We start from the raw sequence: 22,588 nt of genomic DNA, 5'->3' as shown, positions 1-22,588 counted from the left end.
CATCAACTGGGTCAGATGATAGGAAGAGAGAATAAAAACAAAACATGTGTCCATAGTTTGACCCAGAACCATGAAGGAACTCATGTTTTTCATGTGTTTATTAGTCATGGCAGAGACAAATAATCATTTTTGGATGGCAAATTTAAGTTTTTTTTAATTTTGCTGATAGTAAGTTCAGTCTGTTTATTTAGTTACATACTCTATCTTATATTCTATTCATTCTATTCCATATACATTCACTTTAATTGTTTATTCAACTGTATTTATTCACTTATGTGTCCGTTTGTATGTGACAAATTCATACTAATAACTCACCACAAAAATATTCATAAGAATTTTTCTGTTTATTATTTTAACAGTAGTATTGGAGAGGTCATAACACATTTACAGTTTTCAGTTCAATCAATATATATTTCTTTGCTTCCCATTGGATGCATATACAGAATCATACAGAAATTAATTTGACCAAAATATCCCAGATATGATCCCTGAATCATGGTCTATAAATACATTTTAAAAGAATGGAGAATTTCTACTGATTTACCAGCTCAGTAGAGAAAAAATGATAAAAATGAATGCTAATTTTCGCAGCAGTTGATAATGATTGACAGTTTATGGCACAGCCACATTATACGCGCTCAACAGTTGAGTATGGAGTTGGCCCTCATGATGCGCATGACTTTCCGAGAGCTGTAACTGTACTCAAACTGCAAGTGCTCATGATAGAAGTACAAATATCCTGTTAAAAAATAGAGAAAACAATTATTTTTATTCAAGCATTCATGCTTTGGTGAATCGGTTTAAATACACTACCTGACACGATGAGAAAGTTATGCAACATAATTAATTTAAACATACCATAATGATATGCAGCAGCATCCACTTCATCTCCTATTCCAGGAAAGTCTTTCTCAATGGATCGTGGGTATCCACTGTCCATGGTGCCTTTCTCCTCATCATAACTGGAGATGAGATGCAGCTCACATTAGCTTTTGGCATTTTATTGAGTGTTGGATTTGTGTACAGGGTTCAAAATACTTAAAATGCAATTAAATATTTGGAAGTTTTAGGGGGGGGTTCACAAGATATATAACATACCTCCAGTATTCTTCATCTACGAAAAGCAGAGTCTTGCCCGTGTCTTGGATGTTAACTGCTGCATCTATTTTGCGGACAGTCTTCGGGAGACCAAGTTTGTGGATGTATTTTGGATAGCCATCAACCAGATTGTAGCCACTGAGAGCCCACATTCTGATACCTGTAATATTTTTTCAGTCATAAAAATATTTTTGTTAATTTAACTAAAAAAAAATTATCTGTAAGTGTTGTACTTTTAATTTGAACTAAAACTAAAACATCAAAAAACTGATGAGATAAAATAAATATAAATAGCAGATTAAAAACGTAAACATAAATATTACAGTATTTATTAATATTTTCAATTAGCTTTTAATTTTACATTTTGTTCTAATTTTAAAGTTTTAGTAATTTTGTTGTGTTTTTCTCATTTATATGAGTTTTTTTTAAACATGACTGTTTAATTTCCCCTTATAGTTTTTATTTATATTTATTTTTAGTTGTTTAGTACTTTAACTTAAAACTAAATGAAAATGAGAAATGTTACCTTGGCAACTAATTGAAATCAAATCAATTTATTTCCAAGTCAGGGTTTTAACATTACCTAAAACTAAAAACAATTAAAAAAATGTCATAACTTGAAAAAAAATAAACATTATAAATAGAATTAAATGTTGCTAAGGCAACACTTCTCATTTACTTTAAATACTAAAAATTTAAACTAAAACAAAATACATAAATAATAATCCAAATGACAAAAACACAACATAATTACTAACTCTAACCAAAATTAAATTGAAAACAGAATTTTTTTTAATAAAAGCTATGAAAATATGAATAAAAACTATAATAGTATATAAATAAGTGTTGGTAAAGACAACTTTTACAAAACAAAGATAAACATAAAATAACATGACTAATCATTTAAATCTCAAAACTAACCACTGAATATGATGACAATATCTTTCTCTGGGTTCTCGTAGGCAGCATCTACTTGGTTTGGTAATTCAGGCCAGGTACTTTTAATGAGAGTTTGTTCAGGCTCAGGCATTTGTGGATGTAGTCGCCAGTAAAACCTGCCAACAACAAGAAACAACAAAAAAGGGAACTATATTAGGAAATAATACATTATATCAGAATTGAAAAATTTGCAGCCAGGAACAGTTTTATCACAACAATGAACCGTGGACTATTTTTGCACCTGTCTTTGAAAATGATTGTCTCTCCACGGAGTTCAGTGACGGCATCAAAACTCAGTTCAGGGTCACACTTGGTTGGAGCGTCTGGTTTAGGCTTGACTCTTCCGTGGTCTGGGTTTTCACCTGCAGTTAACCCAAAAGCAAAGGCTGAATCAGGACTATGAAGCCTTCTAGAATGATCTTTTGGTCAAAATGATAAATTACTCACCATAGAGAGACTGGATTCCTTTAATGTCATCCTCAGCCAGAGGGTAACCCCCGTCGTAGGAATACACCGGGTACATCAGTGACCCTGGGTCAGAGGAGTGGGCCATACCGAGAGCATGACCGAACTCATGGGCCGCAACCAAGAAGAGATTGAATGCTGCAAAGAACATAGAAAAGATTACTAGTAATCAAACTTTATATACACTACCTTTTTTTTTAAAGAAATGAATACTTGTAATAAACAAGGACACATTAAGTTATTTTAAATAAATGCTATTCTTACTTTAGCACCAAATCAGCATATTAGAATGATTTCTGAAAGATCATGTGACACTGAAGACTGGAGTAATGATGCTGAAAATTCAGCTTTGCATCACAGGAATCAATTATATTTCAAAATGTATAAAAATAGAAAACAGTTATTTAAAATTGCAATTATACTTCACAATATTGCTGGTTTTATTGTATTTTTGATCTACTAAATGCAGCCTTTGTGAGTGAACAAAGTTATATTTACTTCCCAACTATAATTTTATTTGATGTATTTATATATATTTTTTGTACCGTGAAAGTCTTTGGTCCATGTTTCATCCTCATCAAAGTGTGTATCTCCGCCAATGCCGTTTCCAGGTGGATAAGCATGAGCAAGAAGCCCCTCGGGTCCATCAAACGGGTTGAAGTCTCCATGCTCTGTCATTTGCATTCAAAAATAATTATGGCGATTGACAGAAAGAGAACCAGAAAGAAATATCCTGCATTTTATCCTCATTTTAATGTATAATAAAAGTGCTAGTACCTTTTGCTCCAAAGCTGATCATGATATCAGCATTTCCCTCATGCAGTTTCTTAAACCTCAGTGGTGTCACCTTGCTCCAGACGTTAAAAGCAGTTCGAACAGCTCTGTCCACATCTGCCTTCTTCAGGTCAGGAGTGTAGTTCAGAATCCTGTAAATAAAAGCTGGATAACTATACTGTATTTTTACCATACTCAGTTCTTTAATGTACAAACACAAACCTGAAGGTCACATTTGTGGTTTTCCATTTGAGGTCTCGGGGAAAGTGGTTATATTCAGCCACATCTGGAACTCCACAGCGAGCCATTTTCATCACCTCCAAGGTGTTGTCGTCCAACTTTCCCGTCACTTCCAACTTGAAGAACGCTTGCATCTCTCGAATCTTCTGGTGCTTGAGATCAGACACTTTTCCTTTTCCCTGAAGACCAGCTGGCATGCCATAATACCTTTGAAGATATTTCTACAAAAAAATAAATTAATTAATAAAAACACATTAAGATCTTTTATAAGATTTTAAAGAAAAATGCACTTCCTACCTCAGCTAATAACAACTTGTCTTTCTCCTCAGTTGCAATAGGTTTTGCTAAAGCGTGCGCAGCAATCACCAACAATACCACAGCTGTGAGCTCCATGTTGACCGGATGATGTTCTGCTCAGTCTGACTGGGGTCTATATAGTGCTCTGTCCTGTCAAAAATTGTTTGTGATTCATGTAAAAAGTACCTTGGCCAAACCGCCACTTCCTCTAAGCACACAGCCAGCAGAATGTGGTTAAAAACTGCTTTTAGGACACCTGAGTGAGCAATGATATCACTGCTGTGGTACTTTTGGCTGAAAATGATTTGTTGACTCATTTTGGTAAAGGGCATGAGTAATGGAAGGTTATAAAATCATGTTAGTACTTCTTGTGTGATTTTAGAATTTTAGAAGCCCTAGTACAACATACATCTCAGACTTGCTCATGTGTGATTTAAAAAATACACAAGAAATCTATTTTTAGGCCTAAATGGTGGCAAAACTTGATGCCATCTCCCTTGGCTTCATTTCAAGGTGACTATTTCCAGACTTCTTGATTATGAATCATAGCCGTTCATTTTTGACTAAGACTGACATATGACTTCTAAACCTGTACAGACGTTAAGACAGAGGAAATTTAGCAGATATAGGGTATACACAGACACCAACACGGGTGTTGCCAACACATCTTTCACTACACAATTACTAATACTGTATAATACGCACAAATACAAAAACTAATTGCTGATAATTGATCAAAATGAATTACAACATACACTATTACTGTTAAAAAGTCTGTAAAGAAATTAGTGCTGTCAAATGATTAATCGCATCCAAAATAAAAGTTTTTGTTTACACAGTATATGTGTGTGTACTGTGTATATTTATTATGTATATATAAATACACACCCATGCATGTATATATTTAAGAAAAATGTTACGTTTATAAATTAAATATATTTATATATAATATCAATTATATGAATATAAATATATACATGTGAATATTTTCAAAATATATGTGTGTATTAATATACATAATAAATGTACACACATATATTATGTAAATTAAAAACTTTATTTCGGATGCGATTAATCGTTTGACAGCACTAAAGGAAATTAATTATTCATCTTTGTTATTACTACATTTTAATTTATACAAGTATAAAGTATATTACGATATCTTCAAATATTGAATATGTTACAATATTAGTTTATTGTACTTTATTTTTGCACACACTATAAAGGATCATGTAATTCTCACAAATTTCAAAACTGTTTTGTGGAGTTCTGTCAACTGGAAGGTTTTTGGAAAGACGTTTTGTCAGCAGTTAATTAAATATAAATAAACAGTACAGCCCATTGAACGCACAGTACTTCTGTTCCTCACAGCCCCATTTTTATTCCTGTCAAAAACTGACTGACTAAGGTCTATTGTTTGATCAAAAACAAAATGCTCTGCATGTTTTGCACAGCTGTAAGGGGCTTTTTTGCAGCTTTGCGGCGTCATCACATGAAAAACAGTTGGTTTTCCTGTGGTGCAGCCAGTTAAAAGGCCCAAGGAAAAGTACTGTACACTGTACATTAATGGCTGTTAATATTAGATTAACTATAAATGACCTTTATATGTATCTATCTAAAACAAAATAGCATTAAGATGTATTATTAGGCCCAGAGATGCAACGAGCAAAATATTTTCAGGGCTGCAAGTGCAGGCCTGTCCTGTTAATGGAAGCTGTCACCCATAACAAACTAACAGAGTGACAGAATTCTTCAAATGTGACTTTGCTGTCCACACCTCTGTAAAGTACACATTATTAAACAGACAAGTGTCTAGCTTTCTAATAACACTGATTTGACAGAAGGTTTGTAAATAAAATCACTGGCCAAAAGCACTTTGAGACATAAGGATGTGCAGAAAACAACTTCACAATACGTATGTATTGTATGTAGGTATGTAAAAATTTGCACAGTGGGCATTATCTAATCTCTTATATATTTTTTTTCTGCCAGCTATACAAAATGTCTTGAGCAAACAGTGGGATTGTGAATAAAGCAATAATCCTCAAGAAGCTGTGGTTTACAGTGAATTTATAACAGCTAAGGGCATTTTTTTTATTTATTTTTTTTATCTTGAAATATCATTTTTAAAACCATTCTGATGGTTCATTGACTTCTAATAAGGTGAATAGCTTCTGTTTCTTTCCCCTGTGTTCTGGATGTTAATTTCAGGTTATTTCAGTGTAGACCATAAAGATTCAAATTCTATTTGCTCATCTTTTTCTTTTTACAAAGAAGCAAGCAGAGACATGTACAATAAAAACAATGAGTAAAGAAGAAAAAATGTTGCACCAGAGGACGATAGATTCAAGCCTATCATAACCCGGGGCCAGAATCTACAGGCTAACAACATGAAGATGTAATGAACTCCTACATGTTCTCAGCTGATGAGCAATCAAATCCAGGAGCTGAGATCAGGTCCTTCAGTGGAAACAGAAAAAACCCCTGATGCCCTGCTTTGAGGTCTATATTAATCTATCCTCTCAATCCTTATTTTTATGATAAAAAGCTAAGAATACATTACGATACTCTCTATCTCTAAATGACATGATGTCTATGATGCACTGCAAAATTTTCAAACTTTTCAAAATTAACAATGATGGCATCCTACTAGGAGTTTGAGCCATAACAGAACTATATGTGCAAACATGCTGAATGAGTGTGAATCATGTCAAAATGAGACCAAGGGGAATTTCCCAGGTTGAAAATGTGGATCATGTCAGACATCTGCAGGGATGAATTATGAGGAATGGTAAAGGAACCACCCACTTGTGATCAAAGTTTTATTTGCTGGAAATGATTAAATTGCTGACCTTATGACAACATTGTCTACTTTAAAAAATATACAGGCTACAATTGGTAAAGTAAGGTTAGATAGGAAGGAACAATGCGCCATAGATGTAGGCTACACTGAATTAAATCACGGCCATAAATATGTATTTACGATTCGCGACCTTACTAAACGAAAAGCCTTATTTTTATTTTGTAGTTCTAAAAGAAGAGATGTTTATTTTTTACAGGAAACTCACTCTACTGCTAATGAGGAGTCTTTTTGGTCTGTGGGGAGGTAAAGCCTTATTTTCACATGGGTCTACTCATTCTGGGGGAGTTATAATTTTATTTAAATATAATTTTAATGGTAAGATTCTCGAGTCACACTTTTCGCAAGAGGGCAGATGAATAATTGCTATAGTTCAGTCTGGAGAGGCTGTCTTTATTTTTTGTAATGTATATGGCTTTAACAATTCAAATCTAAACCAAATTCTTTTTCAAACTTTATCTAATAAATTGATCACTTTAAAATTAAAATTTCCTTCAGCAGCAGTTATTGTGGGGGGAGATTTCAATGAGGCCCCTGATCTGCATTTAGATAGATCCCCCCCCAAGACTCAATGTCAATAATGTTAATCTAGTTATAAGTGATCTTTGTAGCAGCCTTGATTTGCTAGATGCTTACAGACACGTCCATGGAAACAATGTCTCCTCATTTACATGGTTTAAAGCAGACATGTCACAAAAATCTAGAATAGACCTCTGGCTTATATCTGACTGTCTAATTTCCTTTATTAGTTCTTGTACCATTTCTCCTGCCCCTTTAACGGATCATGCTTGTATCGATCTTGAAATATCCGAGACGCATAATAAGTTTAAGAGGCGTCCAGGATACTGGAAACTGAATACGTCTTTATTACAAAACTCTATATATTGTTTAGGTATTAAAAATATAGTTGAGAAATTTAAAGTTAATTCAGGCTCTGCTATTGCAAAATGGGAACTTTTTAAGTACGAGTGTCGGAGGTTTTCTATACAATTTGGCAAACAGCTTTCTAAGGCAAAGGAGTCAAGAAGCTCTGCAATCATAAAGGAAATAAATGATATTTTGAATGAATGAATGATCATTCATTCATTCATTCATTCATTCATTCATGATATTTTATGTCTGTCCTCTCCTAGTGAGCAGGACAAGGAGAAGTTATATTTATTGAAGGAAGATCTTGATGTTCTTTATGCAGAGAAGGCCAAAGGCGCATTTGTTAGATCAAGGGCAAAATGGTTAGAATTTGGAGAAAGAAATTCAACATATTTTTTTAATTTAGAGAAAAGAAGAGGTGACTTAAAAAGAATCTCAGCCCTTGATATTAATGGTATTCTCACTTCTGACGAAGCCAAAATTTGTAGCTGACTTTTATAAGCAACTCTATAGTTCCTCTTTTCATTCTGAGTCATCTAATAATTTTTTCTTTGAGGTGGAACAGTTTATTCCAAATATAAGTGAAGACAATTATGCCGTTTGTGAGGATGAGATAACTGTGGAAGAGATGGATAGTTTAATCACAAAAACTCCATTTAATAAAAGTCCGGGCCCCGATGGTTTGCCATTTGAATTTTATCGATCATTTTGGAATGATATCAAATTTCTTATTTTGGATGTTTTCAAAGAGTGTTTAGACCGTGGTGAATTATCTGAATCGATGAAGCAAGGCCTAATAACTTTAATACCTAAATCAAATAAAGATAAACAGTTTTTAGATAATTGGCGCCCTATAACCTTGCTTAATTCTGATTATAAATTATTAGCTTCTTTATTTGCAAGGTGTCACGCTCCCTCTGGGAGCAGGGAAAGGCAGAGGCGAGCAACTTCTCTTCAACACAGACTTTAATGAAGCAAACTTAGGAATCACAGGAACCGTGGAGACATCAACTGAAGAGAGGGGTTTGACGGTCAGACTGGACACAGAGGCAGGGAAACACAGGGTTTAAGAACACTAGGAAAACAAGGAACAGGTGTGGACTAATCAAACACAGGGCTAGGGACTAATTAAACTAATGAAAACAAACGAGGACAGGAACAGGAAGGCCAAATATGGGCACGGGAGGAGGGGAAACACAAGACAAGGACTGACATTACGCCCCTCTCCGGAAGGCGTGTCCTCACGCCTAACACCATCCAATGGGGAGGGGGGGTGGGCGCTCTGGAGGCCTCCAGGGCGGTGCCCGTTCCAGGGGCCATGGCGGGTCAGGGGACTCGGGAGGCCATGGCGGGTCAGGGGACTCGGGAGGCCAGGGCGGGTCAGGGGACTCGGGAGGCCAGGGGACTCGGGAGGCCAGGGCGGGTCAGGGGACTCGGGAGGCCAGGGCGGGTCAGGGGACTCGGGAGGCCAGGGCGGGTCAGGGGACTCGGGAGGCCAGGGCGGGTCAGGGGACTCGGGAGGCCAGGGCGGGTCAGGGGACTCGGGAGGCCAGGGCGGGTCAGGGGACTCGGGAGGCCAGGGCGGGTCAGGGGACTCGGGAGGCCAGGGCGGGTCAGGGGACTCGGGAGGCCAGGGCGGGTCAGGGGACTCGGGAGGCCACGGCGGGTCAGGGGACTCGGGAGGCCACGGCCTATTTTTTTCAGGCCCGAGGGGTTCTGTGGCCTTGGCCCTTGGCCCGGCCACACAGGCTGTGACCCTCTTACCCCCCCCCAAAATTTTCTTGGGGAGGCTCCCCCCTGGGAGCCACAGAGGAGCGGACTCTGACGGGCGCTCTTGCAGCGCGGACTCTGACGGGCGCTCTTGCAGCGCGGACTCTGACGGGCGCTCTTGCAGCGCGGACTCTGACGGGCGCTCTTGCAGCGCGGACTCTGACGGGCGCTCTTGCAGCGCGGACTCTGACGGGCGCTCTTGCAGCGCGGACTCTGACGGGCGCTCTTGCAGCGCGGACTCTGACGGGCGCTCTTGCAGCGCGGACTCTGACGGGCGCTCTTGCAGCGCGGGGCTGGACGGAACCAGCGGGAACTCAGGAGGGCTGGACGAAACCAGCGGGAACTCAGGAGGGCACGTGCGTGGAGCCGGCACTGGAGGGCACGTGCGTGGAGCCGGCACTGGGGGGCGCTCGGGAGGCGCGGACACTTGGGGGCGCTCGGGAGGCGCGGACACTTGGGGGCGCTCGGGAGGCGCGGACACTTGGGGGCGCTCGGGAGGCGCGGACACTTGGGGGCGCTCGGGAGGCGCGGACACTTGGGGGCGCTCGGGAGGCGCGGACACTTGGGGGCGCTCTTGCAGCGCGGGGCTGGACGGAACCAGCGGGAACTCAGGAGGGCTGGACGGAACCAGCGGGAACGTGCGTGGAGCCGGCACGGGAGGGCGCGTGCGTGGAGCCGGCACGGGAGGGCGCGTGCGTGGAGCCGGCACGGGAGGGCGCTCTGGAAGCGCGGACACTTGGGGGCGCTCTGGAAGCGCGGACACTTGGGGGCGCTCTGGAAGCGCGGACACTTGGGGGCGCTCGGGAGGCGCGGGGCTGGATGGAACCAGCGGAGACGAAGGAGAGCCGGACGGAACCAGCGGGAACTCAGGAGGGCTGGACGGAACCAGCGGGAACTCAGGAGGGCTGGACGGAACCAGCGGGAACTCAGGAGGGCTGGACGGAACCAGCGGGAACTCAGGAGGGCTGGACGGAACCAGCGGGAACTCAGGAGGGCGCTCTTGAAGCGCGGGGTTGCGGGGGTGCTCTGGGCTGAGGACAGCAGCAGTGCTGGGAAGAGTTGGGTGGCCGGAACATTTGGCAGGGCATGTGGAGGGTCCTGGCGAGCGGTGAGCTGGTGAGGCCGGGTTGTTCTCGGGTTGGGTTGGACGAAGATCGGTTTGACATTCTTCGACTTCGAAATCAATGCCATGTACATTGAGGACATAATTTATCAGCCCGATAAGGGAAAAACTGGACGTGGGGATATCGCAGCTGATGACATCTTTGTCCAACCCAAACCGAAAACACACACCGAGCGAGGCGTCAATCCAGCTCACCTCGTTGGAAAGCTCAAGAAACTCCTCAACATACCTTACCAAATCCCGACCATCCTGCCGCAGACACCAAAGCCTGTCTTCAGCCATAGTTACGTTGTATAGGTCCAGTCTTCTGTCACGCTCCCTCTGGGAGCAGGGAAAGGCAGAGGCGAGCAACTTCTCTTCAACACAGACTTTAATGAAGCAAACTTAGGAATCACAGGAACCGTGGAGACATCAACTGAAGAGAGGGGTTTGACGGTCAGACTGGACACAGAGGCAGGGAAACACAGGGTTTAAGAACACTAGGAAAACAAGGAACAGGTGTGGACTAATCAAACACAGGGCTAGGGACTAATTAAACTAATGAAAACAAACGAGGACAGGAACAGGAAGGCCAAATATGGGCACGGGAGGAGGGGAAACACAAGACAAGGACTGACACAAGGAGACTAAAACCTTGTTTAGAAGAAGAATCTCACTCACACAATCTGGCTTCATGAAGGGTCGACACATTTCAAATAATATTCGTCTTGTTTTAGGCCTCTTGGATTACTCTGAGCTGTATGGAATAACCAATTTGTGTTATCAAAAACAAGAGTATATTTTAAAAAGAATGGTTTGATAAAGGGATTATATTTCTTTCAGATTTAATGAATGCTGATGGTGAGATTTATACTTATCAGCAATTTCTTTCTTTCTCAGGGATTGAATCTTCCTGTAGAGATTATAATTTGATTGTGAAATGCATTTCTCATAAATTGCTTCACCTTAAATACATCTGTTATAACTCAGCTGTCCGACAAATTCCAAACCTTGTTATAGGAGGTGTTAATATAATGGATATTAAGTGTAATAATTCACACATTAGAAAATGTCTTACTCGGGATGTCAGCTGTTATCCAAAAGCACTTAGTAAGTGGAAACAATTTTACTTCATTCCTTCCTCTGAAAACATTTGGTCAGCGACTAATAAATTTTTATTGCCAAATAAGGTAAAGGAATTACATTTTAAGATATTGCATAGGTACTATCCCTGTAACACTTTTATTAACAAGTTTAGAATAGATGTCTCACCAAAATGTTCATTTTGTAACTTGGAAAATGAAACACTTATACACTTGTTTTGTAACTGTAAATATTCTGAAGACTTTTGATAACACTTTAAAGGTGATAATTCTTCTTGGGAAGTTCCATATACATAAAGCAAAAATTACATCTATTAGTCCCTCATTTAAGTTTTTTTGTAAAGAGCATAATATATTTTATGACTCACTGACTTCAATTACCAGAAACAAGAAATGTATTAAAACATCTCTCATATTAAAAAATGTTATCTGTAAAATGTAATTTTATCATACATCATATATATTTGTTATATGTATCCCCCATGTTCTTATTTATTTTTGTTGTTGATTTTTTTGTTTTTTGGATGTGAGTTATGCTTGAAGTTAAGTACTTCTGTATATTTGGAAAAAAACAATAATAATAAAAAAAAACTATGTATTTATCATTGGGTTGGGGGGTGGGGGTGTCGTTTAGTGTCTCATCACATTCTGTTAGGAATTATTAATCAATAATAAATGACTCCGTATTTAACATTTCTGTCATAAAAAAAAAAGTTGTCAAATAACTATTAATGCTTCTCTACTTCAGTCTTACCTGGCTCTCTTTCTAAACTGCGCGTTCACGCGGTAAACGCTTGCGCTGGAATTCGCCTTCTTTTTCTGAAATTCGTAAATCCCGCCCTGTTCCCGTCTTTTAATGGAGAATATAAATAATTCATTTTTGAAAATGTGCTCATTGTGACTTATTTTGCCAGCACCAGTCGTAAATGGTTAACTTAAAAAAAAAATTATAATAAAAAAAAAAAAAAAACAGGGCACTGCATACTGGACAAAATATATTTGTTTACAAAATAATAGTTTTCAACTAAATAAAATAACGAAATATAACAAAATAATGAGCAACTGTTTTTTTTTTTTAAGTACTAAGCAAAATTGTTGTTATCTGTATTTTATTTTAAGATTAATTTTAATTAAATTATATATTTAAAATGATTTATTTTATTATTTAATTTAATGAATGAATGAATGAAAGAAGCATTTTTATTATTTAATGTATTATGTGTAACAAAATACAAGTTGTGTCATTTTCAGTAGAGTACAAATTTATTTTGTTGCAAATTGGCATTTCTAACAGGATTATGCTAAATAAATAATCTAAAAAGTAGCTCTCGAGGACTTTTATTTTGTTTCCCAGCAGCCATGTACTGTTGAGTGAAGTTTGCGTGTAGATTCGCGCTCCCTCTCTCATGTAAACACAGTGCACAGCTCGAGATGTTACGGGATATTTCTGTCTCCACTAATTGTTTAACACCTCAGAGACTTTGAGACTGCGGAAGCGAAGACAACGAGTTTTAGCAGGTAGTTTGAATACTGTTTCAAACATATTGATCCTAGATTTTCTCATTAATACGTTCCATCATTTTTGACATTTCAGCATGTAACGTACTGTGATATGAAAAGTGTTGCCTTAATCTGTCGTTTACTGAGAGTAGTTAATGCATCATTATTTTGACACTGACTATAATCCTGACGTCATACTCTATACTTCAAATATGTATTTTTATTATTATATACATTTTGACTTACACGTGTTGCATTTACAGCACCGATTATGTGCTTTGAAAGAGAATATTAGTGGTTTTATTACGATGAATATTGATGCACATGAAATGCAAAGCAGGTTCCTGAGAAAAGCATGTGCTCGTATGTTTGACAGGATGGAGAGGATGCAGGACGATTTGTCACAGGCTTTGAATTCTGTCAGTCTGGAGCAGAAAGACAGCAAGATGAACACTTTTGGGTAAATATCCTGTCTTATTCTTTATTTAGAATGTGCTTTCTTATTCTAAATGATTGATATTGTATTTTACTATTGCAAGTGGCTTATAGAAGCCGCAATAGTGATCAAGAATCATCCCATTTGGGTTGAAGCAAAACTAAGATTTTACCATATTCTGTCATCATGTCAATTGCTATACAATTATGCATTCAGATTTTCTTCTCATGGAGCGCAAACATGGGTTGTAAGCTTGTCACAAGGTTGTTGATTAAAGACCTAAAGCACATCCAGAATTCTAGAAGTTGAACAGTTTAGTCTCTTGTTTGCTGAAATGGTGAACGCATGAAGCAGGGATAAGCACATTGGGATTAGCTTTCTTAACACTCTTTGGTTTTACAACAGGTTTCTGTTCATGTGGGGGATTTCAGTCGTTTATGGAAAACCAAACTGTTTTATGGTTTCACATTTTGGCCTCTAGTTTCTTAACTATACAGCGAAACATAAAAATATACTTTCTATACTTACCATGATGCAAGAATGTTTATTTATCACAAACTATAATTTTTAATACGGTTTTGTGTGTGTGTGTACAGTTGGGCTCATAAGTTTACATACCCCTTGCAGAATGTGCAAAATGTTAATAATTGAAACAAAATAAGAGGGATCATGAAAATTGCATGTTATTTTTTCTTTAGTACTGTCCTAAATAAGTTATATATATGGTGGGTCAAGTAGGCCCTTGTTAAACCAGATTAGGGTTTTAATCTTTAAATCTAAAAGTCCGCCTACACTACAGCCTCCTTTTACTCCCCCTACAGCCTATATCACACACTTTACTGCATTATTAATTATTGGAACAACTGACTTTCCTTCCCTGGAACTCAAGATGAAATATCAATCAAGACACGCAATAACACGCAGGTGCAATTTGTTTCATGTGACTAGCCACTGTTGCTCAGCATGGAGGAAATGTCTGAATATTTTAGCGAAACCCAAGCTCTGACAGCGTGGCTAGCACTGGCACAGAGTCCACCAGCAGCTGTCTGTATGTGCGACAGCGTCTGGCAATGCTCATGACCTGCGTGGACGATCTGGACCCTGACGATAACCTCCACACCTAGATGGCTAAAACATTAGATGAGGCTTTTCTCGTCTGCAGGCAGATTGCCGGCCGACCTAAGAAAGACCAGTTCAGGTTTTGTTTTTCACTTCTCTTGTTGTCAAGTCTGGCAGATCTAAACCTGACTGCAAATGTCTAGCTTGGTTTCGTGGCGACTGTGCACCTTTCTATCTGTTCTTCCAGAGAAATGAAAGTTTTAGTGTATTTGAGTTAGTGATCTTCAGGGGATGAGACATTTTAAACCTTATATGTTAGCCTGTGGTTCTTAAAAATGGTTAAACGGATTGAGCCGTTTAAGCTGCGGTGTGATATGCTTAGAATTTCTTGAATTGGTGTTATTGTTACTCTGATCAGTTATGTAAGGACAGGAGTTACACAAGCAGAACTATTATTTTATTGACCTGAGTCTTTCTTTCTTTTACCCACAGGCTGTACGTTGTCACGTGGAATGTGGCCACAGCCGAGCCTCCTGACGATGTGAACTCTCTGCTTCAGCTCAGCTCCCTAAAGAAACCCGACCTCTATGTGATCGGGTGAGTTTCAGTATTTGAATCGAGAGACAGACCATAAAGTAAATAATGACAGTTATCTTACCTCAGAAGTATGTGCTCTGAGTGTCCTAACATCTGCGATGCTGCTTTTGTCCAGGCTGCAGGAGGTGAAGGCTGCCCCTCTCAAGTTTGTCACAGATTTGGCCTTCGAGGACTCCTGGAGTCACCTCTTCATGAACGCGCTGGCTCCATTGGGCTATATCAAGGTGCTGATTCTAGCTGACTCATACAAGCATGCTTTTGTTCCTTATCATACTAATTATGTGATTCGCTGTGAACCAGTGGATTATACCATTGACCTGATGGACCGACTGATTTCTTAGTGATTTATAGAGCAGCAGTGACGGGTATACATGCGTGGGAAATTATATTTATTTATTTTTACTTATTGATTTACAAATGTAATTTTTTAAATTATATATTTAGAATCTATTATATACTTAATTTAAATAATGAAATGTAATTACATATATATATACTTTAATTACATTTATATGTAATTATATTTATAATTATATTTAATACATATAATTTGTAATTATAATTATTGGTTACACTTTATATTAAGGCAATGTAATTATACATATAAGTACTGAGTAATATAATTAGCTACATGCATTTACTATATGGTCAGGATTAGGGTTTGGCTTTGGGTTATTTGTGTGTAATTATGCATAATTAATTGTTATTATAATAGTAAGTACATGTAACGTGTAACAAGGACACCTTAAAATAAAGTCTTACCCAATTATTTAATCAATTTATATATTTAATATAAATTATATTATAATTTATATAATTATATATTTAAGTAATAAATAATGCATTTAAAAAATTGAAATTAGGGCTGGGCGCTAATTTGATAACGATAATTATCGCGGTATAATTTTCCTCGATAAAACGATATGAAGAGTTCGATAAATGTTCGATATGTGTATGCGCCAAAAGCGGAACGAAACAGCGCGACTCATTTGAACCGTGACACCGTTTATCCACTCGGATCAAAATTCAAAATGCACATTGCCATCATTTACCATGGATTTACTGTAGTAACACTCACTGCACCACGGTATTGTGGCAGAAATGTGGGTTATTGACACTGAATTTTATTACAGTGTACCCAATATTTCATTACATTGCTACATTTGACTTAATGAACCTATAATGAATGAATAAATGTGGTATAATGAACTTGGTTACACTTTAGTTTAAGGACCAATTTTCACTATTAACTAACTATTGACTATCACTTTTGCCTCAGTAAATAGCTAATTTTCTGCTTATTAATAGTTAGTACGGTAGTTATTAAGTTAAGGGATCTAAATTATGGTCATGCAGAATAAGGCATTAATATGTGCTTTATAAAAAACTAATAGCAAATATGCTAGTAATATGCATGCTAATTAGCAACTAGTTAATAGTGAAAATTGGTCCTTAAAATAAAGTTTTACCATGGACTTATAATGAGTAGATATAATCTATAATTACAATTAAATCTATTATTTATTAAATCTATTATCATTTTATATATTTTATGTAATTTATTTAAATATTTAATTTAAATGTATTTATTGTGGCTCATTCAGGTGTCCTCCATACGGATGCAAGGTCTGCTCTTGCTTTTCTTTACTAAGCTGGAGCACGTCCCCTTTATCAGAGACATTCAGGTCACTTACACCCGCACAGGACTCTACGGCTACTGGGTAAGAGCATGGCAATGCAAGTTAGTGATAGTTTTCAGAAGAACTTTTGATAAACCTAATGAAAATGTAACAAAAATTTGTTGTGCAGGAAAATTCATCTTTCTTTTCTTAAAATTAAAGGGTAATAAAGGAGGAGTGTCCATCCGTCTGTCCTTCTACGGTCACATGCTCTGCTTCCTGAACTGTCACCTGACTGCCCACATGAACTACGCCTCTCAGCGGGTGGATGAGTTTGAGTATATTCTAGATGCTCAGACCTTTGACACCAAAAACACGCCACGCATTTTGGATCACAAGTAAGTTCCGGTCATGAATAATAACCACATAACAGTCTTCTGTGAATGATTTAATTTGGCTGATTGTGTTCTTTATTCCTTATTTATCTACATTGCTCTTTATCGCACATGAATTCTAGGGTGGTGCTCTGGTTTGGGGATTTGAATTTTCGTATCGAGGACCACGGGATGCTCTTTGTACGGAACTGCATCACCAGCCAGCGTTATAATCTTCTTTGGCCTAAAGATCAGGTACTGATAAATAGATGTAGAAAAATGTACTAACATATGAATCATATATTTGCTGATCCAGAATTAGTAACTCACTTAAATGTATACAATAATGTTAGTTTGTGTCTGTGCATGTCAATATCTCACCAGCTCACCATGATGAAGCCGAAGGAAGCTACTTTGAGGGAGTTTGAAGAGGGCCCTCTAGACTTTCAGCCCACCTATAAATTTGATTTCAACTCAGATAACTATGACACAAGGTAAATGACTCGGCTTATTACAGTACATCCTGCTGTATTTTGTAGTCATTGGTTTTAAAGTCAATAAGAATTTTTTTATTGCACATTCAAGGTCTTATTGTGAATGATTTAATTGTTGCACATTATTACAAAACAATCTTTCATTTAAATGTAATGCCTTTGAAATGTCTTTTTTTAATAAGAAAATAAAATACCACTTTTCACAACACAGCCAATTCCTGATGGATAAAATCAAGTCGTGCTCAACTTTTTTTTTTCACTCATACATAAATTTCTATTGTGGAATTCAATTGGATTTCATGTTGACTTTAATTCCAGTACATTTCCTGAATAGCAATAGTAATCACCATAATATCCTGAATCTCCCACAGCTCCTCCTTAACTGTCAGATGTGCTCTTTTCCACCTCTGCAGGGTACAGAAGACATGGTTTGGTTTTAAGTAAGCTTTAAATTCCCATGTGCTTCCTAAACTTGAACCTTCCTACCCTGCTTGTCTAGCATTCCACCAGCATTCCTTTCCCTGTTTGTAGCACAATTTGAAGTTGTGTGCCTCTATCCCGTCCTGTAACACCAATTCATCTATGAAGCACCATAAATAATCCATTAATAACTTCCATATAGATCCAGTCTGTTTGGATATAGTTGTTGTGTGTTGCAAAGAGTTTAGATGTTTAAGAATTAATCATCTGTTTTTCTGTGCTGTCGGTACTAGTAGCTGTTCAGATCTTTGCAACACACATGGTTATAAAGCATGTGGACAACTCGGCCCGCTTAGTGAAAATGCTTTTTGACCTACAGGATGTATTTATGGTGTCCATAAGGAGATGCAGCGTGAATGAACTCACATAAACTCCTTATATTTTACAAAATATGATGATCCTCTTGTAGGGGACCAACTAAAATATTTAGTCTTTTAGTTGACAAAAATATAATATAAAAGGCCATTACCGTTCAAAAGTTTGTGGGCTGTAATATTAGTTTGTTTGTTTTTTAAAGAATTCACTTTTGCTCACCAAGTATCCATTTTTTTTAATCAAAAACACATTGTGAAATATTCCAATTTCAAATAACAGTTTTTTTTATTTTAATATATTTTCGAATGTACTTCCTGTGATGCAAAGCTGAATTTTCAGCAACATTACTCCAGTCTTCAGTGTCTCACAATTCTTCAGAAATCATTCTAATATGCTGATTTGGTACACAAGAAACAATTCTTATTATTATAAATCATGATGAATTTTTTCAGCATGCTTTGATTAATGCAAATTAAATGTCTTTTCTGATCAGTTGAATTAATACATCCTTTCTGATTAAAAGTATTAATGTCTTTTTAAAAAATAATTTACTGACCCCACACTTTTGAAGTAGTGTGTATATATATTTAATGTCATTACAAACCCAAAACGAAAATATTACATTTATTTTGTATCAGATTTTAATGTGATTATTTCTTTAGTTATTTAAAATAATTTTGTTTTCTAACATTGGAATATTTGAGAAATATTTTCAGTTCAATTTAAATTTATTTGAATAATGCTGTTTGCAATAAATACTGTTTCAAACAAACAACATTAAAATGTTTCATATAATTGTATTTTCCTTCACTTTTCTTCAGCCCCCCTAAAATCACTTAGATTACCCTGGTTTGAAAAGCACTGTTTTAGAACATTTTGTACATGTACAGAGAGACCTATATGCCACTTGTCTGTCCTTAGTGTATTTGGTGTGAGGAGTTTGGGACATAAACATGATTTTTATAAAAAGCATGCCACATGAATTCATTTTCACAAAATGAATGATGACCAATGATGGCATGCAATGTTCTTTCGATTGAAAGCAGTACGATTCTGGAAAAGAGCTTCAAACCACCTAACTTTATTGTATATTTTTTAACCGATTTAACCGTTTTCATCTCTGTGTGATTGGCTAGTGGTAAGAAACGCAAGCCTGCGTGGTGCGACAGGATTCTCTGGAGAGTGAAGCCCAACTCCTCGCTGTCAGATGACGCTAATGAAGACGGTCAAAATCAAGAGGATACAAAGAAACAACTGGAGGAGCAACATAAAGACGAGTTCCCTCTAAAACTGAGCCAGGAGTATTACACAAGTAAAATGGAGTATGGCATCAGCGACCATAAGCCCGTCATCAGCATCTTCCGCTTGGAGGTGGGGAGGAGTTTGGCTAACATAATATCCATTATTATTCTATAAAATACTACAAGAATGACTATTTGTTTCTCTGAGACCAGCTGAGAAAGATGTACGAGACGCCATTGGTGCAGGTGTGCGCTGAGGGAGAGTGGAGTGCCGACTTTGATGCCCTCATAACCTACAGCCTTCTCCAGTCCTTTCCCTCCAGTGCCTGGGACTGGATCGGTGTATATAAGGTAAGAGAGGTTCCCAAAATGTGGTTTGTTCTGATAAGTTCACAAAAATCAAACTTACTATATAATCGTGTATGGTTACAGTAGTGATACTAGAATAATGTAGTGTGAACTAATGTTATCCAGGGTGTTGTTAATATAGACCATGTGCATGTCACTTCACAGGTTGGTTTTAAAAGCGTTTCAGACTATATCACGTACACCTGGGTGAAGGATGACCAGGTGTCTTTCACTGATGAGCTCTTTCAAGTATGCAACATTTGCTATCTATGTTTCTTTAAAACTGTCAAATAATTAGTTTTGTCACATAAGCAGCTAAGTAGTAAATTCTATTTTCTCTGATCAAAGGTTTATGTGAACAAAGATGAAATTCCTGTTCTTGGAGGAGAATGTGTGCTGTGCTATTATAGCAGCAACTTGCAGTGCATTGTGGGTATTAGTCGACCTTTTAAGGTGAGTAATATTGTGTGTGCGTGTGTATGTATGTAGAGAGAGAGAGCGATACATACAGTATATTAAATAGTATTTTTATACATAAATATCACTATTATGGCTTTTGAAGGGTTTTCTATTGATTTAAAGGTGCAGGAATCCAGAGCGGCAATTGAAGAGGGTTTATTGCCTGAAAATATCAACGAACTAGATGAAGCTATAGCCAGTTAAGACCAGGTTTAAAGTGCAAGTTGGTTTATATGCTGTCATATGCAGCTCAAACCAAACATACCTGCGAATTCAAGCAAGTGCAATTTTAATCCAAAATTGATTTGAAGTTGTACTGATATGTGATATAGTGTGTGTTTTTTTTTTTTAATCCAAGAAATATTATAAATTACAGCCAGTATATTTTAAATCGCAGCCAGTTGATGGGACCAGTCCCAAATAGATTGTGGTATCTCAAGTAAGCACATTTAAATTTGCAACGTCTCTCAAAAAAGGTTACAAATTAAGAAAAGCATACCATCTATTTTATTTAATTAACTATTTATTTAATGAATAAATTCACACCTCAGCCTTACTATTACCACATTCTCAAAACATTTAGTATATGTTTATCTTGTAACATTTTTTATAAACAAAATGTTTTACTAGTCTACTGTACTTCAGAATTTGAGTGTTTATGGTTACTGCTACTGTTGTCCTTGTTTTCTCATTCCGTTCAAACTTCGAGAAAGTCGAGAAAAGGCTGCTTTTGCACAATTTAATTGAGTAATCTTATGGCACATGTTTACTTTGTGGCTCTATTTATGTCTATAACTCATTCTGAAGTGGTATTATAATAATATTTGTGTCTCTCTGAAATTGAGTGTGAATAACTGTGCAGAAGTGTATTTTTGTGGTCATACAGTTTGATATTACTTTCACGTTAAGTATAAGCAGACTATGTGCTTAAACATATTTGTCAAACCAAATATGCCCTCTTTTGGCTTAAGAAAGTGTTTTTGTTATAATGTTAGGCTAATGCTAATGTATAAATAGAATGTATTTGTATCAAATTATAATGTATAAAAGGTAAAAGACTGTAAGAAACTCCATTTCTCTGTAAACGAAGAGCTTTTTTATTTTTTAAACCACTGCAAATGCTTACTGATGACATGAAATAAATGTTATTTAAATTAAAAATGAAAATTTGTTTTGATGATTTTATTGAGTATCCTCATAGCAAAGTATTAATTAACTAATAATAATAATGACAACAAGGCTGATAAATAGAGATCCTGTTTATAAATTATTACTAAATGTATGTTTAAGATTTTTACTTTCTTGAAGATATTTTATCTGGGTTTTTTTAGCCTGATTGTCAGCAGTCGTGTTTACACAGGCATCTGACAGGTAATACACTTTATTTACGTTTAACGTTTTAATCCTAATTATTTAATGTTTATTTAGTAAAAAGAAAACGCTGAATGGATTATTTAAGATAAGAGTTGATGAGCAAAACAATAGGTTTTACAACAGTTAGGGCCTAACTGAAATCCTGACAGTTATATCTAAAGTGTCAGTATTTTGCTCTTTTATATATTATAATTTAATGACAGCTGTTTTTGGCAACAGTAGGGTTTTAATTCAATTTTCATCATAATTTTCAGTGTTGGTTAATTATATAGTAATCATAAAACAATGACTTTAACCATAGAATGACTTTTTCTCATTAGAAAAAAATCTACAAATCTACCAAACACAACCAAATGCAACAGGAAGCACAAAAGAAGCAAGGTATGCAATACACCAAACACGTGACAGGATGCAAAGAGGGTGAATGGCCCTGCATTAGATGTGCAAGAAGACAGGAAGTTCAAGATGATACTTGACTTTCTAAAGACAAGTGATAGAAATGTTAAGAGGTTATAGAAGTTATTTCCTTAATAATGTGTAAACAATTCTGGCCTTACATATTTTCCCACGAGTCTTGCATCTCCTCTTCAGAGCAGAGAATCCAGGACATCAAATTCTAGAGGCAGGAACTGGACCAGAAGTTTGAGGAGATGGTGCAGGAGATTGAGACCCTCATCATTTATAAGAGCCGTGTGGAAAGAGCCTTAGAAAGCTTCTCTGAGCCTTTCCAAGTGACTTTGCAGTGTCTGACTGAGAGGTACAGTACTTCTCACT

At 37.1% G+C, this 22,588-nt stretch overlaps 2 protein-coding genes across 4 annotated transcripts; one reads left to right on the top strand and one right to left on the bottom strand.

The window, feature by feature from the left end:
* Positions 1–59: 59 nt before the first annotated feature.
* Positions 60–15,227, bottom strand: LOC306854274 (collagenase 3-like). Of its 2 annotated transcripts, XM_079392152.1 has the most exons (11): positions 15,172–15,227; positions 3,814–3,963; positions 3,499–3,737; positions 3,280–3,428; positions 3,048–3,173; positions 2,485–2,640; positions 2,279–2,399; positions 2,020–2,153; positions 1,099–1,258; positions 859–962; positions 60–739 (listed from the first exon to the last, which is right to left on the bottom strand). In XM_079392152.1, the coding sequence occupies exons 2-11, from the start codon at positions 3,907–3,909 to the stop codon at positions 639–641; spliced, it is 1,386 nt and encodes a 461-aa protein (XP_079248278.1). In that variant the 5' UTR covers positions 3,910–3,963; positions 15,172–15,227; the 3' UTR covers positions 60–638. The 2 variants fall into 2 exon arrangements, with proteins under 2 accessions (XP_079248278.1, XP_079248277.1); XM_079392151.1 differs by lacking the exon at positions 15,172–15,227 and having other exon boundaries at positions 3,814–4,075.
* Positions 12,867–21,596, top strand: LOC306854273 (inositol polyphosphate 5-phosphatase K-like). Of its 2 annotated transcripts, XM_079392149.1 has the most exons (14): positions 12,899–13,036; positions 13,395–13,478; positions 15,006–15,110; positions 15,226–15,334; positions 16,715–16,831; positions 16,952–17,127; positions 17,247–17,358; positions 17,488–17,597; positions 18,011–18,037; positions 19,529–19,763; positions 19,847–19,984; positions 20,147–20,230; positions 20,330–20,434; positions 20,564–21,596. In XM_079392149.1, the coding sequence occupies exons 2-14, from the start codon at positions 13,396–13,398 to the stop codon at positions 20,642–20,644; spliced, it is 1,482 nt and encodes a 493-aa protein (XP_079248275.1). In that variant the 5' UTR covers positions 12,899–13,036; position 13,395; the 3' UTR covers positions 20,645–21,596. The 2 variants fall into 2 exon arrangements, with proteins under 2 accessions (XP_079248276.1, XP_079248275.1); XM_079392150.1 differs by lacking the exon at positions 18,011–18,037 and having other exon boundaries at positions 12,867–13,036.
* Positions 21,597–22,588: the final 992 nt, after the last annotated feature.

Source organism: Barbus barbus, assembly GCF_936440315.1.
Source record: "Barbus barbus genome assembly, chromosome: 34".
Classification (NCBI taxonomy): Eukaryota; Metazoa; Chordata; class Actinopteri; order Cypriniformes; family Cyprinidae; genus Barbus; species Barbus barbus.
This window is presented reverse-complemented; position numbering and strand designations above follow the sequence as displayed.

Bases quoted from the DNA above. Each gene is read 5' to 3' on its own strand.
- LOC306854273 (XM_079392149.1), top strand. From the start codon at position 13,396: ATGGAGAGGATGCAGGACGATTTGTCACAGGCTTTGAATTCTGTCAGT. The intron at 15,335-16,714 runs GTGCTGATTCTA...TGGCTCATTCAG, and splicing joins CTCCATTGGGCTATATCAAG to GTGTCCTCCATACGGATGCA. The intron at 17,598-18,010 runs GTAAATGACTCG...CCACCTCTGCAG, and splicing joins TCAGATAACTATGACACAAG to GGTACAGAAGACATGGTTTG.
- LOC306854274 (XM_079392152.1), bottom strand. From the start codon at position 3,909: ATGGAGCTCACAGCTGTGGTATTGTTGGTGATTGCTGCGCACGCTTTA. The intron at 3,429-3,498 runs GTTTGTGTTTGT...TTTTATTTACAG, and splicing joins ACCACAAATGTGACCTTCAG to GATTCTGAACTACACTCCTG. The intron at 1,259-2,019 runs GTTAGTTTTGAG...AAAATATTACAG, and splicing joins TATTGTCATCATATTCAGTG to GTATCAGAATGTGGGCTCTC.